General features: G+C 33.2%; 2 protein-coding genes across 2 annotated transcripts; one reads left to right on the top strand and one right to left on the bottom strand.

Annotated features, from left to right (window-relative positions):
- The first annotated feature begins 1,317 nt into the window (after window positions 1–1,317).
- Window positions 1,318–2,611, top strand: LOC131804321 (ubiquitin-like domain-containing CTD phosphatase 1). Its single transcript, XM_059127011.1, has 2 exons — window positions 1,318–1,628; window positions 1,687–2,611. The coding sequence occupies exons 1-2, from the start codon at window positions 1,463–1,465 to the stop codon at window positions 2,481–2,483; spliced, it is 963 nt and encodes a 320-aa protein (XP_058982994.1). The 5' UTR covers window positions 1,318–1,462; the 3' UTR covers window positions 2,484–2,611.
- A 2,933-nt stretch (window positions 2,612–5,544) lies between these two features.
- Window positions 5,545–20,048, bottom strand: LOC131804320 (uncharacterized). Its single transcript, XM_059127010.1, has 8 exons — window positions 19,097–20,048; window positions 14,243–14,650; window positions 13,982–14,171; window positions 9,349–9,770; window positions 9,060–9,273; window positions 8,752–9,003; window positions 5,952–6,724; window positions 5,545–5,880 (listed from the first exon to the last, which is right to left on the bottom strand). The coding sequence occupies exons 1-8, from the start codon at window positions 19,233–19,235 to the stop codon at window positions 5,651–5,653; spliced, it is 2,628 nt and encodes an 875-aa protein (XP_058982993.1). The 5' UTR covers window positions 19,236–20,048; the 3' UTR covers window positions 5,545–5,650.
- Window positions 20,049–22,010: the final 1,962 nt, after the last annotated feature.

Consider the following 22,010-nt stretch of genomic DNA (forward strand, 5'->3'; position numbering starts at 1 on the left):
ATATTTCATGTTTCCTACAATTGCAAAATGGGGTATACTTTATGTATGTATGTTGTTTGGTTTCAACTTGAAAGGGATGTTGCATTTTCCACGATTTTCTAGCGATTGCTTGAAGTGTTGAGAGATTAGGACCAACAGCTAACAACTATACATTTTGGGGAATGATGTGAAAGCATTAAAATTAAATATTTTAAGAACTATTCTTCTGCATTTTCAATTTAATAATCCCAATTCCAAAAATTTATATTTTTTAAATTATTTAAATTAAAATAATTTATTGAAAATTAATTATTTTGTTTTTGTATGTTGTTGTTGTTACGATTGTTTTACAACAACACTTACTGTCACCTGTATTTTTCTACCAAACATATTTCCTAAAATTGTTAAATGTAGAATACCTTATGTATATGATTCAGTTTGTTTTTAGTTTAAAAGGGATGTATATTACCATGGTAGAACCAATAAGGTAAAGTCGTGTATTCATATGTTTACAATTTTTTCAAATTTATACATTTGACAACATTTCATTTTCAAAATCTATATTAATGCATCCATTCTATACACATAAAATCAGAGATGGACACTGTTTTTTATGCATTGAAAATTGACAAGGTAAATTACAGAAAATTCAGAGCTGGGATTGCTAATTTGAAATGAGGTTTCCTTGATTTCATTATACCATGTATATAACAAAGATGTATATACAATGTACATTTTTGAAATTTAAATAATTTATTAAAAATTTGTTGTTTGAAAGTTTGTTGTACATCCCCACTTTCTGTTGCCTGTATTATTGTTTTTTTAGTTTACTTTTTGATATTTATCAGTTATATTTCTTTTATTATAAAATTTCGCGTCAGTGCTATGTTGAGGATACATACGCAAATGGGTTCGTGGCTGTACAGCAAGATTGATAGTGAGTGGGACTGTCAATCTAATGGTTAAGCAATGGTAGAATCAAGAAGGTAAAGTCATGCAATCACATGATTACAATTTTTTCAACAACATTTCTTTCTCCAAATGTATATTTATGCATTTATTGTACATACACAAATCAGAGATTGGAACCTGTTTTTTATGCAGTAATATTTGACAAGTTAAATTACAGAAAATACGTTTAATTTCTTAATTTTACCTTGGGTTGGGTGAAAAATAAGTTTGATTGAATTTTGTTTGTAACCCTTAAAAGTCAATGTGTGGCCAGTAGCCTTTAGAAGTAGAATGCGAAATATTTTTCGCCATCCTCCATTTCCTCAGTCTCAACTTTCATATCTCTTTGCTTTCCACATTCTAAACAAACTTTGCAATTTTGTTGTTGTTCTTCATACTAGGATATCATTTCACTTGGCAATCTCCTACATACTCGGATATCAGTCTACTTAGTATACCAATGCATCATTTTGGCGAGGCAAATGGTAATGGTTAATTAAGGAATAGAAATTAATTTGAAATATTGGCAAACATGAGTGAAGTTCGGGAAATTACGATTGTGGTTAAGTGGAGTGCCAAGGAATATCCCATAACCGACTTAACGGATCAGGATACGGTAGCTGTGCTACGTCATGAGATATTCAAAAGAACTTTGGTGCGTCCCAATCGCCAAAAGCTGCTCAACTTGAAATATAAAGGTAAATGTGGTGAAAAAGTGTGTTGTGTGACAAATTTGAGTTATTATGTTTATTGTAGGTAAACCGGCGGAAGACAGCTTAAAGTTAGGGAACTTAGAGCTTAAACCCAATTTTAAATTGATGATGGTCGGTTCAACAGAGGCTGATATTGAGGATGCCTGCCAAAAGCCCGATGATATTGGTGAGATCATCGATGATTTGGAAGATAACGACAACGAAGAAGAGTCCTTGGAAAATTCGGCAATTTATTTGGCCAAAATTCAAAAACGCATTAAGGACTATACCATTACTGAACTCAATCCCCCACGTCCAGGAAAGCATTTATTAGTTTTGGATATAGATTACACTTTATTCGACCATCGTTCTTCCGCTGAGTCAGGATCCGAATTGATGCGACCCTATTTACATGAATTTCTCACATGTGCCTATGAGCATTATGATATTGTTATTTGGTCGGCAACGGGCATGCGCTGGATTGAGGAGAAAATGAAACTTCTGGGTGTTTCGAATCATCCATCTTATAAAATTATGTTTTATTTAGATTCGCACGCCATGATCTCTGTGCACACACCGGATCGCGGTGTAATCGATGTTAAACCCTTGGGTGTTATATGGGGTCTTTATCCTCAGTATTCAGCTGCCAACACAATTATGTTTGATGATATAAGACGTAATTTTCTTATGAATCCACGTTCTGGCCTACGCATTAGACCTTTTCGCCAAGCCCACTTGAATCGTAGCACGGACAAGGAACTGCTAAAACTATCTAAATATTTAACAGATATAGCTACGAATTGCAAGGACTTTTCAAAATTGAATCACCGCAAATGGGAGCACTATGATCCGCGTAAATAGTATAACAATTTTTTGTATTCAAATTATAAATGTACATTTGTTTTAATATATAAGTGCTCTTAAAGAACAAAATTGAAAAATGAAACCAATGAGAAAGGGGGATTTGTAGCTTAAGCTTTTTTAAATAATGCATTTTAATTCGCATTTTGTAAAACAGGGTTCTGATTGTGACAGCTATACGTTAGGAATGAAATCTCAATTTTATCTCTCGCTTAAAAAAATTATTAAGAAAAAAAACAATTGTTATATATGAATGTCCAGAAATAAATAGTGCTTGCACTGTCGTGGGGATTCATTGAATTGTGTTGACGTCTTTTGTCCTCATTGAAACATCTTTAAAACAAGCAAGTAAAAAAGTAGTAAATCGGCCAATCTTTTAATGCTCTCCACCATGATATATAAAGTCAAAAAAAAAGGACTTATATCAACATTTTTTTTGTAAGTCATACACCCTTTAGAAACTTTTAGAATTTTACAGAATTTCAGACAATTCCATTGTATAGGGTATAGGTATAGGTATAGGGTGGTACCATAAGGAGGTTGGTGGAACCTGTAACAAGTTTTAAATACCATATTCCAGACATTTTCAAAGAAAAATGTGCCGAAAGTCGTCCAAATGAGGGAAGCCGTATGAAAAAATTGGCTGATACAAATTATCTCCTTTTGGATCTGCAGATTCGAAACACATGTGTATCAAATTTCAGCACTATATCTCAATTCTTTCGGAAGATAGCGTGATAACAACAAACGGACGGACATGGTTAAATAGGATTAGAATTTTACGCTAATCATGAATATAAACTTTTTGAGGCTAAAGTTATGAGTTACAAACGGACAGACAAACTTAATACACCCTCCCTGTTATGGTGGAGTCACTAACAGTTTGAAAAGCTTTACAATGTATTATTAAAAAATGGATAAAATGGATGTAAAAATTATTCAAAAATTAAAACTGTCAACTAAGAAATCCAGGAAATGTAACCTGAGATAATATGTGTTGTTTATCCCGACAAAACAAAAATGCATTAAATCAATTTAATGGCGCATGGAATTTCAACAATTAATTTGACAAATCATCAATCTAACAAGTAAAAAAGCTGTAAGTTCGGCCGGGCCGATCTTTGAATACCCACCACCATTTGGGTATTTTGGCAACTGACAATTTTCTGTCATAGGCTGTAGTACCCATTACGAACTTCAAATACCAAATTTGAAACAATTCCGGTGAATAATATCGCTAAAATCATCAATGTACCGAATATCGGGAGGTACCGTTATATGGTGGATATATGAAGACGTGGACTTGCACAGACAATTTTCTGTCATAGGCTGTAGCATCCGATACGAACTTCAAATACCAAAATTTGAAAAAATTCGGGTGAATAATGTCTCTAGAATCATGAAAACAATGAATATCGGGAGGTAGCATTACATGGGGGCTATACCACCCATTTTGAATACCAAAAGACCTGCAGATATAATACACATTTGAGTAAAATTGTATCAACCTACTACATTTCGTTCGGAATCTAGAGTGATTTCCACAGACAGATAGATGGGCAGACGGACGAACTCTCTCGATCGACATAGAATTTTATGCTGATCGGGAATATATATACTTTGTGGGGTCTAAAATGTATATTTCGAGGTGTTACAAACGGAATGACAAACTTAATATACCCTCCATACTATGGTGGACGGTATAAAAATTAACCAAACAACTATTTACTTTTGTTTAGAAGAATTGAAAAAAACCCACTACTAAACTTCAAACTTAAGTGAATGTAAGTCTAAAGCTGGCCAATTTGAGGTCATCACTTTGAATACATCATTGCAAGCTAATCGCAAATTCTTATATTGACAACACAAATTTATAAATAATGATATGGAATGCCAGAGAAATTTTGAATAAGTTTAGTTCATATATACTTATTGAATCCAACACCAGTTGATTCCATCACTGAACACGTCTTTAACTGCAGACACTCATACTGGAATTGTGAACGGAACAATACGTAGGAAAATATGCCGTTTGACGAGATTCAAATTCAAATAGATTTCCTCCCAAACATTTTATATGTATATACCATCGGATCCAAGAAGCCGGCTGCCTAACTAAGATTTTTCTTGACAAATAACCCACACAATTTCCATTTTATAAAAAAAAAACATTAACGATTTATGCTCTGATCACTTAAGTTAAAACATACGTTGTTATTTCGGCAAGCCATTATTATGTTAGTTTAATTATAATAAAGCTAACAAAAAGCAACATAGAACTATATTTACCAATACCATAACCACTTTCATTGGAAATAGCGTTTCTCAACAAATACAAAGACTTCCCAAGAAGACGACTCTGGCTTTTAGACAAGTTTAAATATAACACAGAAATATTTAAAGATGCAATTTAAAGAGATGTAGAGGAGTAGTGATCAAAATCATTGAACCGTTTGAACAAACGAATCCAAAACGAATTATGTTTCTTCGGAATTAAATTATGGCACAAAACGTTGCCCGAATTAGATACTTTTTTAAACCCACTATGGAGAACTTCTAAAGTATTAAAGTAAAGAACTAAACACATTTTCAATACCATAAAAACTTCCATTGGAAATAGCGTTTCTGAACAAACACAAAGCCTTCCCAAGAAAACGACTCCGACTTTTAGAAAAGTTTTAATACAACATGTTTACAGATGGAATTTTAAAAGGTTGACCCATTTGAACAAACGAATCCAATACGAATTATATTTCTTCCGAATTAAATTATGGCACAAAACGTTGCACGAATTAGATACTTCTTTAAACCCACTATGATGAATTTCTAAAGCATTAAATCAAATAACTAAACACATTCCTACCGTCAATCATACTCTGGATTAAATAAGTGTGAAATAATAGCTAACAATTTTAATAGACCATAATCATGCAAATCATTTTAGTGGTCCTCAGACTATAACTGTCTCGTTACCTAAATGCAAGAAACAAGAAATTAAACAATTCGTTTAAAAAAACACCAGCTTAGAATATTGGTGTATAGATCCAATGTAGTATACATATGTATTTTCAAAACATGTAATTTATTAATGTATATATTATTGCATCAATATGGAGTTGTACAAAATAATAAGCACTATATTCTACACACGTATATTTATCTACCATTTACAATGTATAGCCGCCCTGATCGGCCCAGTGTACACGACGCCCTTCCAGGTATTCTAAGCTTTCGTGAATTTTGCGACGTTCATCATCCATCATTGCCAAACGTTTATACTTTTGGATGACAAAACAACAGCTAAACATTAGACCAATTTGAAATATTAGCCAGAATATGAGTAGGGCAATGAGTAGACTTTGATTCATGCAAATGCTTTCCATGTGGAGTTGATCATCTGTAGAAATATAATAAAATACAATGATGTTATTCAGAATACATAGATAGAGAAAGTTTAAAAGATCTTACCAATACCGGCAATTAGTAAAACACCCCTCTCTCCATATATAAAGCTGTTCGTATTTGTATTGTCTGGTCCACGGACATGTAAGTTAAAATTCAAAGGTATCGAATCCGAAGTGGTTTCATTTTCACTGGTAGTAGGAGTTGTATCCTTTTCTGGTAAGTTTACAACATCCATTACCGTGGAAATATAAACTGGATTTTGAACTTTAAATTGCTGAAAATTATTCTGTGGTGGAACAATTTGCCGTCTTCTTCGTCTTTTACTTTTTGTCATTTCCGATTGTATTGGATACCAAGCTGAACCGCCACCGGCACTTTGTGTTGAACTCAGACAATTATCATCAGGACAACGATTTGAACAGAAATGTATGCGGACATCAAAATTTACCAATGATGAACCGGCAAATTTAAAGGCATGAAATCTTGCCATTAATATGTTACGGTTATTTAAGCGTTGACGTTCGAGCCCTGGAAAAACTGTTACATCAGTGGGACAACCACGTGCATCGAGTAGCAAGACAAAATTTTGTTTATCCATTGTTTTGGCAATTAATGAAGTGGCCCGGAAATCTGGTAATGCTGGTAGTCCAATGTGGGCAAATTCTCTTTGCTGTTGCGCGGTGTATTCTGCCACAATTTGCAATTCCAAACTTTGTCCGATTTGCACATCATTTGTTTCATGGTCATGGGCTAAATCAATTATTTGTAGTGTGATTTTAGGCATTGGATGAAAATCACTGGCATTGAAGTGTAGAGAACCTTCATTTGGAAGAAAACTAAAAATGTGAGAAAAATAAATACTTGACCGTTGAAAAATAAAAAATATATATAAAAATATAATATTCCGAATTAGTTTTATGTTCACTGAGAGAAGGTTTTGTATCCTTTTTATGTATTATACCCTCCACCTCGAAATATACATTTTAGACCCCAGCATAAAATTCTATGTCGATTTATTGATGTCCGTATGAAAATCACTGGCATTGAAGTGTAGAGAACCTTCATTTGGAAGAAAACTAAAAATGTGAGAAAAATAAATACTTGACCGTTGAAAAATAAAAAATATATATAAAAATATAATATTCCGAATTAGTTTTATGTTCACTGAGAGAAGGTTTTGTATCCTTTTTATGTATTATACCCTCCACCTCGAAATATACATTTTAGACCCCAGCATAAAATTCTATGTCGATTTATTGATGTCCGTACGTCTATCTGTCTGTGGAAATCACTCTAGCTTCCGAACAAAATGAAATTAAATAAATTTAACGGTACCTGCCGATATTCTGTACTTTTTTGATTTCTGCGACAGTATTCACCGAAATTGTTTCAAATTTGTTATTTGAAGTTCGTAATAGATACCAAGGCATATGACAGGAGATTGTCCGTGCAGGTCCACGTCTTCGTATAGTTTCCATATAATGGTACCTTCTGATATTCGGTATTTTGATGATTTTAGCGACATTATTCACCGGAATTGTTTCAAATTTGGTATTTGAAGTTCGTAATGAATACTGTAGCCTGAGACAAAAAATTGTCTGTGCAGGTAAACGTCTTCATACAGCCCCATATAACGGCACCTGCCGATATTCGGTACTTTGTTGATTTTAGCGACATTATTCACCGAAATTGTTTCAAATTTGTTATTTGAAGTTCCTAATAGATACTAAAGCATATGACAGGAGATTGTCCGTGCAGGTCCACTTCTTGGTATAGTTTCCATATAATTGTACCTTCTGATATTCGGTATTTTGATGATTTTAGCGACATTATTCATCGGAATTGTTTCAAATTTGGTATTTGAAGTTCGTAATGAATACTATAGCCTAAGACAACAAATTTTCGTACAGCTCCCATTTAACGGTACCTGCCGATATTCGGTACTGTGTTGATTTTAGCGACATTATTCACCGAAATTGTTTCAAATTTGTTATTTGAAGTTCCTAATAGATACTAAAGCATATGTCAGGAGATTATCCGTGCAGACCCACGTCATCTTATAACCACCATATAACGGTACATCCCGATATTCGGTACTTTGGTGATTTTAGCAATATTATTCACCGGAATATTTGAAGTTCGTAATGAATACTACAGTCTATTACAGAGATTTGTCTGTGCAGGTTCACGTCTTCTTATAGCCCCCATATATCGGTACCTCCTTATATTTAGTAGTTTGATGATTTTTGCGACATTATTCATCGGAATTGTTTCAAATTTTGCATTTGAAGTTCGTAATGGATACTGCAGCATTAGGCAGAAAATTGTCTGTGTTGGTCCACATTTTGGTATAGCCCCCATATAAAAGTACTTCCCTCTATAGATGATTTTAGCTACATTATTTACCGATTTTTTTCAAGTTTCGCATTTGAATATTATAATGGCTTATGACAAAACAGACGGCTTTTTTACTTATTTTCATTTAGGAGGACTGTCCTTTTTTAAGAATTTCGTGTCAACGACTATCATTGTTATACATGCGTATATTTAAGGACTGTCGCAGATCGTGTGCTCTAAGAACGTATATTTAAATTAAAATTATTTAATTAATTAAATAATTATTATTGTTATTGTTAATATTTTCAAGGGTCATACCAGTTATAAACTTTGTCTTTAAGAATATTTTCGAAGACTATCCGAGTTATAATCGTGGGGTTTTAGATTTTTTTTTTTTAAATGGCTACCAAAGCTGTAATTGTGATTTTGTATATTAGTTGTATTTTAAATGTTTCAAGTAATTATGTTAACTATTTTTTTTAATTTAAGTTTTTCCAATTCAAAATAGCTAGATTTTGCCCCTTACCTTTGGGCAAACTCCAATGAAGATTCCAGGGCAATGGCATTTGGCATGTTGTCCTCGTCCTTATCCTGTTCCGTGGTTTCATCTTCATCGCCATGATTCAGATTAATTTCGGTGCCTTCTGAATCTTCATCATCAGAGCGCCTGTCTGCCAGCGTTGTATTACTCATAATACATCCGACCTTTATCAAACGATCTCCCTGGGTTTGGACATTTGGATTATTTTGTATTACAACCAATGTTGAAATAAAAATTCTAAAGCAGGAAATATAATAATGAACACTAGTTTCGAATTAGTTTCTATTATCTACCTTTGATACTCTTTGGTGACTTCATAGGCACGCAGTATACCACATTTATTCTCTTTAGCCTCGCTGCCAATAGCGAGCTTGAGCACAGTGCTTTGAGTGCCATTACCATGGACCATACATTCCTTGGAATGCATGCTAACATACATTTTACCCTGGAACCAATCTTTTGGACTGTAACGTATTGACATTTCATTAGGTGTACACAAGACTTGCACTAAACGCGAAATGAGAAACGAGAAAGGAAAACGGAAATTAAAAAAATACTCTCCCCTTCAAGGTGCCAACTTACCATCCAAACATTTAACCCTTCTCATGTAAACGGAATTCATTCTCAGCTTTAGACTCCGTGGTCCCATTGAAATTATATCCTCAGAATGAAGTAGACATTCAGATTTGTCCAGATCTCCATCGAAGTAGAACGATACACCTTGGCAATAGAAACGAGTCTCGTGCGAGCAATAAGATTGACATTCTTTTTGATTGAGACCAGCAATTTTCGTTTCCGCATAGAGGAAGGTACTGTTCGCATATAGTTCATATGAACATTGATCATTTTCCACAGGCCGTTCGTAACATTGATTTTCCATATATTCCTCATCGTATGGTGCTGCCCGAAATGCATCCGGTTGTATCATCTTGTCTTTATCACTCAATATACATCTTCCCAAAATATTTTGATGTTTTGCAGCAGCTGTTTTTTCTTGAAGAAATCTATAACATTTCAATTCAATTTATCTATAAATAACCAATATTCTGATGACTGGTAAGATATTGTAAACTATAAAAGATATGATGCTTCTTATTTTTTGCAATTTTTTGTTTTAATTGTGGATTATCAGAACTGGAATCGTGAATTTTTACAGATAATATAGATTTTTCAAGGTATATCTCAACAAGGTTCGTTTCTTTTTGTGAAACCTGATTCAAAGAGCTGAGCGAAGTCACCAAGCATAATTTAATTTAACACTTTTTTGAACAAATCCTCAAATGAATCTAGTCGGTTAATGCATGTTTCTCCGTCTGTCCATGCTTTTTTTGTGAATACACATTTATTGTCCTATTTATATGAAATTTTACACAGTTCTTTTGTTTGGCCAAAAGGTGATTCCAATTGAAATTCAGATTTCCCTGTGGTTATGTAATATCCGCCCAGAATGAAATTCAGCCTGTCAAGTTTGGCCGACATTTATGGAGATCAACACATATATTGCTTTTATATATTAATTCCATCCGATTTTCCATTTAATCCGCTCTAACCCTCGAAGGGAGTATCTGATTAGGTTCAAATTTGGTATATCGTAATATTATTATCAAACTTAGATCATGCTCGGAGATGGGCAATATCGTTGCACTGCTTGTGGTACCTCCCACAAAAAGGTAAGAATTTTTAAGAAAATAATAAATATTTTACCTCATAGAAAGAGAAGGGATCATTAGATTTTATTCAAACTTTGCAATTTCTAATATTTGCATCATTACTCCATCAAGTGACTCCCACACAAAGGGTAAAAATCTATATATATAAAAGAAAGTTGTGTTAGTTACTACGCTTATAAGTTAAGAACCGCTGGACTGATTTTAACGATTCATACAAATTCGGAATTGTCTCTGTCCGAAAAGGATAATATCAAAAAAAAAAAAAAAAAAAAAATGATATATTAACATTTTCATTTTGACTTTTGAAATGTACAATAGTAATGTTTTATTTTCCATGATTTTTTCAATTTTGACTTACTTTTTTCTAATGTACATTTGTAGTGTTTTGTATATTTTATTTTTTAATTAGAATATTAATACCAATTTATTTAATTGACTTGATTTCTTGAGAACTGGAATTGATGGCGGGTTACATGGAAGTGTAGTACCGAATTATGTGGTGGCGGAAGGGAATAGATAATATCGAAATAATATTATTTCAAATTATTTTTTCAAAATCGCTAAAAAATTACGAAAAAGAGATCTCATTGCAAAAATTCTCAAATCGGGAAAAAATCGAAAAAAAATTTCAATGGAATTGAATTTTAAAATAATAATACATTCTATTGACAAACTTTGTAAGGATCTTTAAACATTTGCTGTAAAAAATCAGCGAACAAGTTGAAGATTTTTTTTTAATTTGTTATTCTTCTTTTGTCAATTTTTTTCAATTTGCATTATCATATTGAATTCAGTGGATTTTTTGTTATTATTATTTATTAAAGAATAATTTTACACTATATAGAATTCTTCACCAAAAAAATTAAATAAGTGCGAAATAGGATGTTAACTGACATATACCTTTCCACTCCAGGGCCTACATCGTAGTTCAGCTGGAAGATGCGAACACATTTAAACAAACAAAAATGATCGAAAAAGCCTAATGGGGCTCATTTCAAAGCGTGGACCTACTTCTTTCATACGACAATAATCCGTCCAATGAGAGCTCAAAATGCAAAATTCTTTGGGAGTACAATCAGTAAAATACCAAATATATAAAAGGTGCAAAATAGTAGACCGAATGGGACTTTTAGTAAGAAAAGGATTTCTATCCTTCCAGAAATTCTTCCCAAACATTCAAGATACCTTAAATCGCTTTTGCAGGTCATGATATCGATCATAACTTACGGATAACGGTACAACCCGATTTCATGTATACATATAACCATCGTATGATTTAAGCTATTTTTGTGGTCTTGGCCACTTTTTTCATTTTTTGGCCCTTATTTGGCATCTTTGTTACTAAGAGGGTAGAGAATCTCTTCGCATAAAATTTTAAATTTTCAGAATAGGGCCCATATTGGTCTTGACCACATTCATCAATTGATTTGGCTAAAAAATTGTATTTATGCTACCCTGAGGTAGGGAACCATCATACAGATAATTGCCACATAAGAATTTATTAAAGTGAAGTCCCCACATGGAGTATCTCCAAGTCCAATTTCACATCTAATGTGTGGTCAGAAAAAAAAATTGTATTCTATTGAATTTGAGACCCCTCAAGAGAATATTGGTTGGGAACGTAGATTTGGGATGTACATCTATATGAAATAAATTGTGAAAACATGAACAAATTACAAATATAAGAAAGTAGCACGGGGCCGAATATTTGTTGAATCGTCATTGAATTATACTATGATGAAAAATATAGACTTTTATAATTCCCATCTTACGGTAATGGGTGTAAAATAGTCATTATATTAGACTATTCTGAAATCATTCTGCCTCAATTATGAGGTGGATAAAACTATTTTTACTTATTTAAATCACTTGGATTATAAGAGGTAGAAGAAAGTTTTCAATGTAGGTCGATGTTTTGGAATAGTGCCCATATAAAGGTACCTCCTGATTTTATCATATTTCAAAGGATTTGGCTAAAAATGTGTATTTGGAGGGTTAAAATCTTACACAAAAATTTCAACATATCTACAAATTTTAGATTTTTCTCAATGTAGTAGTACCCCCTTTTGGCGGACAAACAGATCGACATGGTTAGGGGGACTTATGAGGACTCTAATGTACAATCTAAGGTGCTAATGGTTTTAAAATGTAATTAACTTTGGCTATTCTTAAATCATTCAGCCCTCAATTATGAGGTGTACAAAAGACAGTAATTTCCAAACTACTGCTCATTTGACTGGAAAATATAGCTACGATTTTTACCATGCTAAAAATTAATTTGATCCCTTACATGGGGATAAGATTGCTATATAATTTTTAATAGATTTGTATAGCACATCCACACATTTGAAGCCCACGGTTTAAATATGGATACAGGTATTTTAAAACACTTTTAATCGACCAGTACGTCAACACCTATATCATTCATATCTGTGAATAATTATGCTTTGACAAATATGCATAATAGACAAAAACTACGGGCCGGCAACGCGGACCGGGCCAGCTAGTTTGGAATAATTATAACTCTTATAAAATGAGAAATAAGAGTCCGATTGTCTTAAAATTTCACTTATTCCAATATTTTCATAAACAAAAGATCTGGTGTGAAGGAATTTCACATATCACATCTAACACAAGTTCTGGAGTGGAAATGATAGATATCGGTCTACCCCCTCTGATACCTCTCACACAAAAGTTCACAATTTGTAATACTTATATCTCTTTTTTTTTCAAACTTGGCATATCTACAAATTTTTCTCAAACAATAATCCGATGTAAATATGGAATCTATTAGCTCACTCCTTCTCGTGTCTCTCTCACAAAAGTTTAAAACTATGATTCCAAAAAAATGATTTTTTTTTTAAATTTTGCACATCTAAATATTACTGAGGGCATACATCTGTCGGCAAAATCGACTGATACTTAACATTTTCAACAGAATTATACCTCTGCCTACTTTTTCTGGTAGGTAATTGGCTGTCCACGCCTCATATTCGGAATTTTAATAATTTTAGCAGCATTTAAACGGATTAAGTGGAGGGTAGTAAAAGTTCGGGCCGTTTAAACTCAGCTGTTTTTTACTTGTTTGTTCTGTTATCTTTACATAATTGCTATCCAATATTGGTAAATTTCAAACTTATTTGAGTTAGGCTATCTCATTGTTTTGCTGTACCTGATATTTCCTCTCAAATGTTTCAAGTCTAGATTTTAATCAGAAGTCATTTCAACAACTGAAGCGCAAAATTTGAAATTGTCTAACATGCTAATATGACTTCATTGCAAACTGCCCTCTTTCCCACTAAAAATGAGTTAAGTGTTTCTGGGAGAGCTACTCAGTTGCCTGGTATAAACAAAAGTGACATCATGGTAAACAAAAATGTTCTCCGAAATTTTCTAAATTGGACATTTGACAAACCGAAAAAGGCTTAATTATAATGCAATCAAAATTCTAATTTCAATATAAAGCTGCGAACGCGCTTCCAAACAAACAGCGAGCAATTGGAATACAAAAAAAAAAAATAGTTTCCAAAAATCAAATCGTTTACCTCTCATGGTTGTTACGGTGCGAGGGTGCAAACGATGCAGATAAACACTGGAATTCATGTTCGAATAGACATCTCTCGGCGCATTCACGTCGCGTGACCAATGTTGATATTGTTTTCTTTCCCTGGAACACTAAACTATTTCCGGGTATTTTTGTCAAGGTCCATAAACGTTGTTTGCATGTATCGGGTACTGAAAATTGATGTGAAAAGTTTATTGTATTTTGTTAGCATGTTCAGTTTTTTAATTGTTATCACACCCACCTTTCAAACATGTCTTCTCATAGAATACAGCTTCACCATCAGCCACAAGTGGTAAATTATTTCCCACGGCCATATACATTTGACTTCTTTCAAAATATGAGTAGCCATAACATTCGTTGGTATCCAAAAGATGGACATAGGCCAGACAGCCATCATCATTACTGCAAATACGCCAACATTCTGAACTCGCTGTACTTTGGAATTGTAAGACGCTATTGTTTAGCAATGGAGGTGGTGTCTGCTGATCCATGATCGGATAACCGTCACGTGCATAACGATGGCGATCTTTGTAATGGTTGTCAGGCTTATAGATTAAATTGTGCTCCGTCATATACTCCAGAGGTGGTCGAAACCCGACAATTTTTTGCAAATGCATTTGATACAGTGGACACTGGAGTATTAGGGCATCTACATCATTCAAGATAAAAATAGAAAATAAATACAATTTTGGTGATACATATTTACTTGCAAGACTAGCATTATGTAATACATGGTATTTTCCAGAAATGCAAGAATGTAAAAGATTTTACTACGATAGCCGATTTTCCTTTTATGATATCAAAAAAAATGTCAAACTAGTAGGAACAGAGTAATAGTAAACGGAAATGTATATTTAGCAAGTTTAATTGTGTTTGTACGAGAGAGGGGCACGAAAATGGCAAAAACAAATACAGGGTGAGATGAAAAAACTGCAACCAACTTCAGACTGCTGTCATGTTTAACCCACTCGCCCGACAGCTGTTAAAATTATTCCAGTGACAGCTCATTATATTGTTTACAAGCGTACAAAAGCATTTTGGTGAGAATTTTCCAGAAAAAAAATAATTCGTAATGGAATTCAAGCGTGATAGTGTGATTTCTTTATATTTGGCTGGAAAACCACAAGTGGCTATCGTTGGACCACTCCAGCATTTACATGAGAATAAATCTTTTGTGTCTCGTAAAATCGCTCATTACCGTGATACTGGTAAGTCTAACCTGCCGTCAAGGAAGTGGACAGAATAAGTCAAGGTGAGCTGAACGTATCGCAGTGTTCCATTCGGCAAATATTGAAAAATGAGCTCACAGTAAAGCCATTGAAGTTTCAACAAGTAAAAAAGCATTAAGTTCGGCCGGGCCGAACTTTGTATACCCTCCATCATTTGGAACGAATTAGAAAATTTTCAAAAAATAAAATCCATTAAAAATTCTGTTAAAATCTTTAAAATATATAATATCGGAAGGTGCCGATATATCGGGGGATACACGATATTGTGGACCTATAAAGACAATAACTTTTCAGGGGTTAAAGTGCTCACAATGAACTCCTTGTGTGGATTTTCCGAAAATACCAGAGGAAAATATAGCTAAAATCATCAAAATACCGAATATCGGGGGTACCGTTATATGGGGGATATACAATATCGTTAACCTATATAGAGAATTCTCTGTCAGGGTGTATACTGCTCACAAAGAACATCTTGTGTACAATTTCAGAAAGTTCCGTTGAAAAATGTTACCCCCATTTTTCATTCTATACAAGAAGTTTTATTTTTGAGTACTTTACCCCCTGAAAGAGAGTTGTTTATATAGGTCCACGATATCGTATATCCCTCATATAACGGTACCCCCCGATATTCGGTATATTGATTCTTTCAGCCACACTTTTCAATGGAATTGTCTGAAATTAAACACGAGGAGTTCATTGTGAGTACTTTATCCCTTAGAAGAGAATTATATATATAGGTCTACTATATCGTTAGCCCCCCATATAACCCTACCCTCCGATATTCGGTATTTTAATTGTTTTTGCCACATTTTTTTCACGGATTTGTCCACAAATTGGTATTTGTACTTCGTAATGGGTTCTAGGTTGTGTGACAGAACATTGAATATTTAGTTCCACGTTTTCTTATAGTGAGCATATAACGATACCCACCGATATTCGGTATTTTGATAATCCTAGTCACATTTGTCCATCAAATATGAAACAATTAATATTTGGTATTTTAGAAGGTTTGATAGATGACATTCCTTGAAATATAAAATTGTCAATAGAGGTTCCCGATTTTGGTATGGGCCCATTCACTTACTTATGTTTTTTTTTTTTTTTGGTAAATTTAACTGCATTATCCAAACGGCATATGAAGTCTAAACTGAAACACGCTTGAGTTCGGATACTTTTATAGAAAAATGTTTCCTTTACCCTAAAGTGGAAGGTAGTGAAAGTTCGGCCCGGCCGAACTTTTTTTACTTGTTGTTTAATATCTTTGTTTTATTTAATTTTTGAAAATGGCGTTCTAGTTGGGACACCCTTTTATCTGAACCGATTATCACCAGATTTAATACATTAGCTTCTGGTCTGAATTCGGGCAATTCAATTCTTTGGTGGACAATAAACGTGAAATCGGATAAAGATTTATATGAGAGATATATTTAAATTTTAACCGATTATTAACAATTCCAATAGGGCTTATCCTTGGACCAAACAAATGATTTGTGGAAAATTTAATTTCAGAATGTCCAGAAGGTCCTATTCTCAGTACAAATTTTCAAACTCTTAGTAACTTAAATATGATAATTGTTCATTTGCTGGACTTTTGGGTTATCAAACAACACCCAGTCGATAGATTTGCACAAATTGCAACAAATTATTGGATTATCGTTAATTATTTAATGTAATAATTGGTTGCCAGTGCTGTAATTCCCTTTGTCCAATTGGAAAGTCTAACGTTAGTTCATTTGTGTGAGCCATCGAAATTCTTTTAAGTAATTACATGTTTACACAACTTCTATAAATCATTTGTTTAATTTTTTTTGAATACTATTCTTCACTTTCGGCTAATTAATGATTACATAGTTATATTGTTTATTAAATACAAACAATAGAACGAAAAATATAAAAAACTAGCTGAACCCGGTGCGCTTCGCTACCCCTTTTGATTTTATATGCATTCAAAATTTTATTTACGAATATATGTTGGATAAAGAAAAACAAATTTAAAAATTAAAAAAAAAAAAAAATATAGCGCTAATTTAATGCGTTAATAAACAAAATCATTACAAAAGCAGTAACATGACATGCATACACGAAGGGTTTGTCCTATGGATTTATTTATTTCATAGCAAATACCAAGCGTGCAGGAAACTGCAATTTTTTTAAGTAGAGTGGCATTTCTATTGCAATTAGTGAATTCGAGATAGCAACATACTTCGCCGTAATAAGCGTATTTCAAATAAATTGTTGTGTTGTTTTTTGTTTTAGCCTAAGGCGTTGTGGGTCAATGGTTCTTATTAAAATCATATCCCAATCTGATCCGATTTAAATATAATTTTAAAAAAATTACTTTTACACCAACACCCCGCCACACCTTTCATAATTCATTGAAATTGGTGCGTCAAATATGTGAAATCGGCCGAGAATATATATATGGGAGCTATATCCAAATCTTAACTAATTTCCAATTAATTTATCACATTTATTATTATAACCAAATTCCGCCACACATTCTGAATTTCATTGGAATCGGTCATATATATCGTGTTTGGTGCATAATATGTATGAAATCGGCCTCAACTGATTTCAATATAATTTGAAAATTTTTTCTGGTGCCAGATTTTGTCTCTCTCGCTTTGGGTGTATCAAATATGTGAAATCGGCTGAGTATATAAATGGGAGCTACAATCACATCTGAGCGTATTTGAATATAATTTGTCAAATTTATTTTTGTACCAAATTTAGCCACTCATGCCGAATTTCGTTGGAATCGGAAATACGTATCGTGTTTTGTGCATCAAATATGTGAAATCGGCGGAAAATATATATGGGAGCTATATCCAAATCTGAACCGATTTTAATATAATTTGACTAATTTATTTTCTAATCAAAATCCCGTTACATATTCCAAATTTCTTTGGAATCGAACATACATATCGTGTATGGTGCATAAAATACATGAAATCGGTCGAAAATATATATGAGAGCTATATCCAAATCTGAACCGATTTTAATATAATTTGACAAATGTATATTTGTTTTAATTTCCGCTACACATTCCAAATTTCCTTGAAATTAGAGATACATAGCGTGTTTGGTACATCAAATACATGAAATCAGTCGAAAATATATATGGGAGCTATATCCAAATCTGAACCGATTTCAATTTAATTTGACAAATTCATTTTGGCTCCCAATTCCGTTACTTATTTTAAATTTCATTACAATTGGAAACACATGTCGTGTTTGGTCCACCAAATACATGAAATCGGCCGAAAATGTATATGGGAGCTATATCCAAATCTGAACCGATTTCAATATAATTTGGGAAATTAATTTTCGGATTAAATCCCGTCACAGCTTCCAAATTTCATTGGAATCGAACATTCATATTGTGTTTGAGGCATCAAATGAACGAAATCGGTCGAAAATATATATGGGAGCTATATCCAAATCTGGACCGATTACAATATAATTTGGCAAACTTATTTTTGTTCCAAATTCCGTTACGTATTCCAAATTTGGAGACTGTATCTTCAACCAATCAATAGATATGTGCATATAAAATCTAAATTTTTGGGAGGTACCTCCGATTCTGATGCTATATCTCCAGTTCCAAGTGGAAATTCAAAAATGTATATAGCCTATGTTACTTTCAGGCGATGTTGCAGTATATATGGAAATTTTCAGGAAAATCTATTCAGCGGTTTTCGAGTTCATAAATTACAAACAAACAAACAAACATACAAACATTTTCCTCTTTTATAGATATAGATACGCTCAGTCATTGATACTAAAACACATTCACACACACACATACACTCAGACACTAGATATGATTACCGGTGATGTTACCAACTCTATAATTGAATACTTACTGCAGTTTAAACATTTCCATTGTATTGTTGTTGCTATTGTTAATAAAATTATTATGGCTGGGTGAATATTTGCTAACGCTTTCAAAGAATGCGAGAACGGCTTAATGATGTTACGTTGCGGCGACAACTGTAGGGTCATTGTGCAAGTCCAGGGTTTATTTTTGCGTTGACACTCTATTAAAGCTAAGTATTTATGGTTTGTTGTTGTTGTTGAAGCTACACTAATGATGTTTCGGTTTGTTTTTGGTTTATAGCTTTTTGGTGTGAGTTAAAAAAAATATTCATATTTTACGGCACCTTTTTTGAAGTTTTAATGTTTATTTTTTCACTTTGTTAAACGTCATTATTTTTATTGTTGTTGGTTTCAGTTTTGAAAAACTTTAAGACACACATTTTTCCAAATATTTTTACATTGAAACCTATTATATTATCGCTCATACGCAACACATATCTGTTTTAATTTTTACAATCCCACGTTTAAATCAATGTAAAGACAACTATTTTCAATAGATATCAGCTCTATAATAATGTTTTAATGTCTAATTAATATCTGTACACCAAATTCGATTGAAATTAAATTTTGTATGTGAATTTTAACTTCATTTAATTGAGAATTTCTGCAGAAACAACTACCCTGCAAAAACTTGGGAGCTATCTGTGCCGGATCACTCATTAATGAATTGTAAACAGAGTATATTATATTTGTCATTCCGTTTGTAACACCTCTAAATATTCGTCGTAGAGTCCATAAAGTATCTATATTTAGGGTCAGCATAAAGTTCTAAGACGATTGAACGATGTCCGACAGTCCGTCAGCTGAAATCACGATACAATCCGCGTTTTTTATACCCTCAGCCATATGGCTAGAGAGGGTATACAGGGTGAGATGACAAAAACTGCAACAAAATTCAGACTGCTGTCATTTCTAAGCCTCTCGTCCGACAACTGTTAAAATTTTTCCAGTGACTGCTCATTATATTGTTTACAAGCGTACAAAAGCATTTTTGTGAAAATTTTACAGAAAAAAGTTATTCGTGATGGAATTCAAGCGTGATAGTGTGATTTCTTTATATTTGGTTGGAAAAGCACAAGTGGCTATCTTTAAAGCGCTCCAGTATTTAAATGTGAATAAATCTTTTGTGTCTCGTACCATCGCTTGTTACCGTGAACTGAACATATCGCAATATTCCATTCGGCAAATATTGAAAACTGAGTTCGGGGTAAAGCCATTGAAGGAAAGAAAATAGACTCAAAAGGGCTAAAGAGTTGCTTCGCTTCCCGAAAGTAGTGAACTGCCGAATTTGGTTTTCTCCGATGAGAAAACATTAGTTGTCCAGCAGTTTGTAAACAAACAAAATGATCGTGTTTACTTGCCAAAGAGATTAGCTGAAAATGTGAAGGTGGTTGGTCACTAGAACTCAAGCACCGGCCATGGTGATAGTGTGTGCCGCCATAACAACCGATGGTCGCTCTAATAAATATTATCGCGAAAATATTCTGGAGGGTGTATTAAAGCCACGGGCACGCAAGCATTTTGGGCGCAGACCTTGGACATTTCAACAGGACTCAGCACAATCACACTAAGCACGCGCCAAACAAGAATGTTAACAAAATGAGGTTCCTCGCTTCATTTCCAGCGCACAATGTCCACCAAAATCTCCGGATCTCCAATCCGTTGGACTATTGTGACTGAAGTATTTTTGAAAGCAAAGTTGGCCTTAAAAAATACCAAAGTTTCGATCACCTCAAGCAAGCGCTCCGCCGGGAATGGGCCAAAATACCGCAGAGCAACATTTGGGCAGCGTATGATGGTTTCATTGCTTGTTTGAAGGCCATTATTCGTGCCAAAGGTACACAAATTCGAACAAATGTATTTATTCTAAAATTTGATGCTATTTCCGATATTTTTTGCTTTTATTCAATAAAACTTAAAAAATGTAAAAATTTTGGCTTTTGACTTTGTTGCAGTTTTTTTGTCTCACCCTGTAACTTCGAGATGTGTTGCGCTATATCAACATCAATATAATCCAGTTGGTTCGAAATTTGTTCCGAAAATTAGGGGTAAACCAAAAAGTTAACCTACATTTAAAAGTACTTAAGAAAGTAAATCTACCCACAGAGAACCAGATATTTGAAGTTATAGCTGACATTGTTGGAAATTGCGACAGAAACCTGCGGAACATCTTAAATCAGAAGGTACTCTTATATGGAGGCTATAATTAAACAAACGGACATGGCTTAATATATAAATATATACTTCTTATTAGTGTCTTCGGTGAATATTTCGAGGTGTTGCAATTTTAGATATTCATTTGTAAAACACTCTTTATTAACGTTAATGCACTCACTATTTCTTTGATATAAGGATTCAGATTTTATAATATTAATGAATTATTAAAATTTTATTTTTTATTATATAAAGTTTTAACTTTTTATTTTTTTTAAATTTAAATTATTTTATGTTTTGTAAAATTTATGAAAAATGTTTCCATTTACATTTTCATATTATTGTGGCAGTTAAAAATAAATTTATATTATATAATTTATTTAATATTTTGTTATTGATTATCTTTAAATTTTGGTATTCTTTTGTGGAACTTTTTATAATTGTATTTTCATTTTAAAATTTTAACAACAGCAGTTTTCAACTTCCCGCCATTTTTGTTCTTTTTATTGTTTTCGTAACCGTTTTCCGTTGTCTTATTTTGCTTATTTAATATCGTGTTTTTCAGCGAGTTTTTCCAAACGCACCTAGCCAAAGTTAAACTTCAACTAATTGATGAATGTCTACAACAACCCCTCGAGTCAGACAGAGATCTACAACAAAACGAAAAATTTGCGATATTGTCATTTACATATTTTTTGTTTTTGTTTGAATTGTTATTTTGTTTTTTGTAAATTGAAATGCACGATT

Source organism: Musca domestica, unplaced genomic scaffold, assembly GCF_030504385.1.
Source record: "Musca domestica strain aabys unplaced genomic scaffold, Musca_domestica.polishedcontigs.V.1.1 42, whole genome shotgun sequence".
NCBI classification, from domain to species: domain Eukaryota; kingdom Metazoa; phylum Arthropoda; class Insecta; order Diptera; family Muscidae; genus Musca; species Musca domestica.

Excerpts from the sequence above, each read along its gene's own strand:
- LOC131804321 (XM_059127011.1), top strand. The coding sequence starts at position 1,463 with ATGAGTGAAGTTCGGGAAATTACGATTGTGGTTAAGTGGAGTGCCAAG. Across the intron at positions 1,629-1,686 it reads GCTCAACTTGAAATATAAAG|GTAAACCGGCGGAAGACAGC; the intron begins GTAAATGTGGTG and ends TGTTTATTGTAG.
- LOC131804320 (XM_059127010.1), bottom strand. The coding sequence starts at position 19,235 with ATGACCCTACAGTTGTCGCCGCAACGTAACATCATTAAGCCGTTCTCG. Across the intron at positions 14,172-14,242 it reads TGAGAAGACATGTTTGAAAG|TACCCGATACATGCAAACAA; the intron begins GTGGGTGTGATA and ends ATCAATTTTCAG. Across the intron at positions 9,004-9,059 it reads GTCACCAAAGAGTATCAAAG|AATTTTTATTTCAACATTGG; the intron begins GTAGATAATAGA and ends TTCCTGCTTTAG.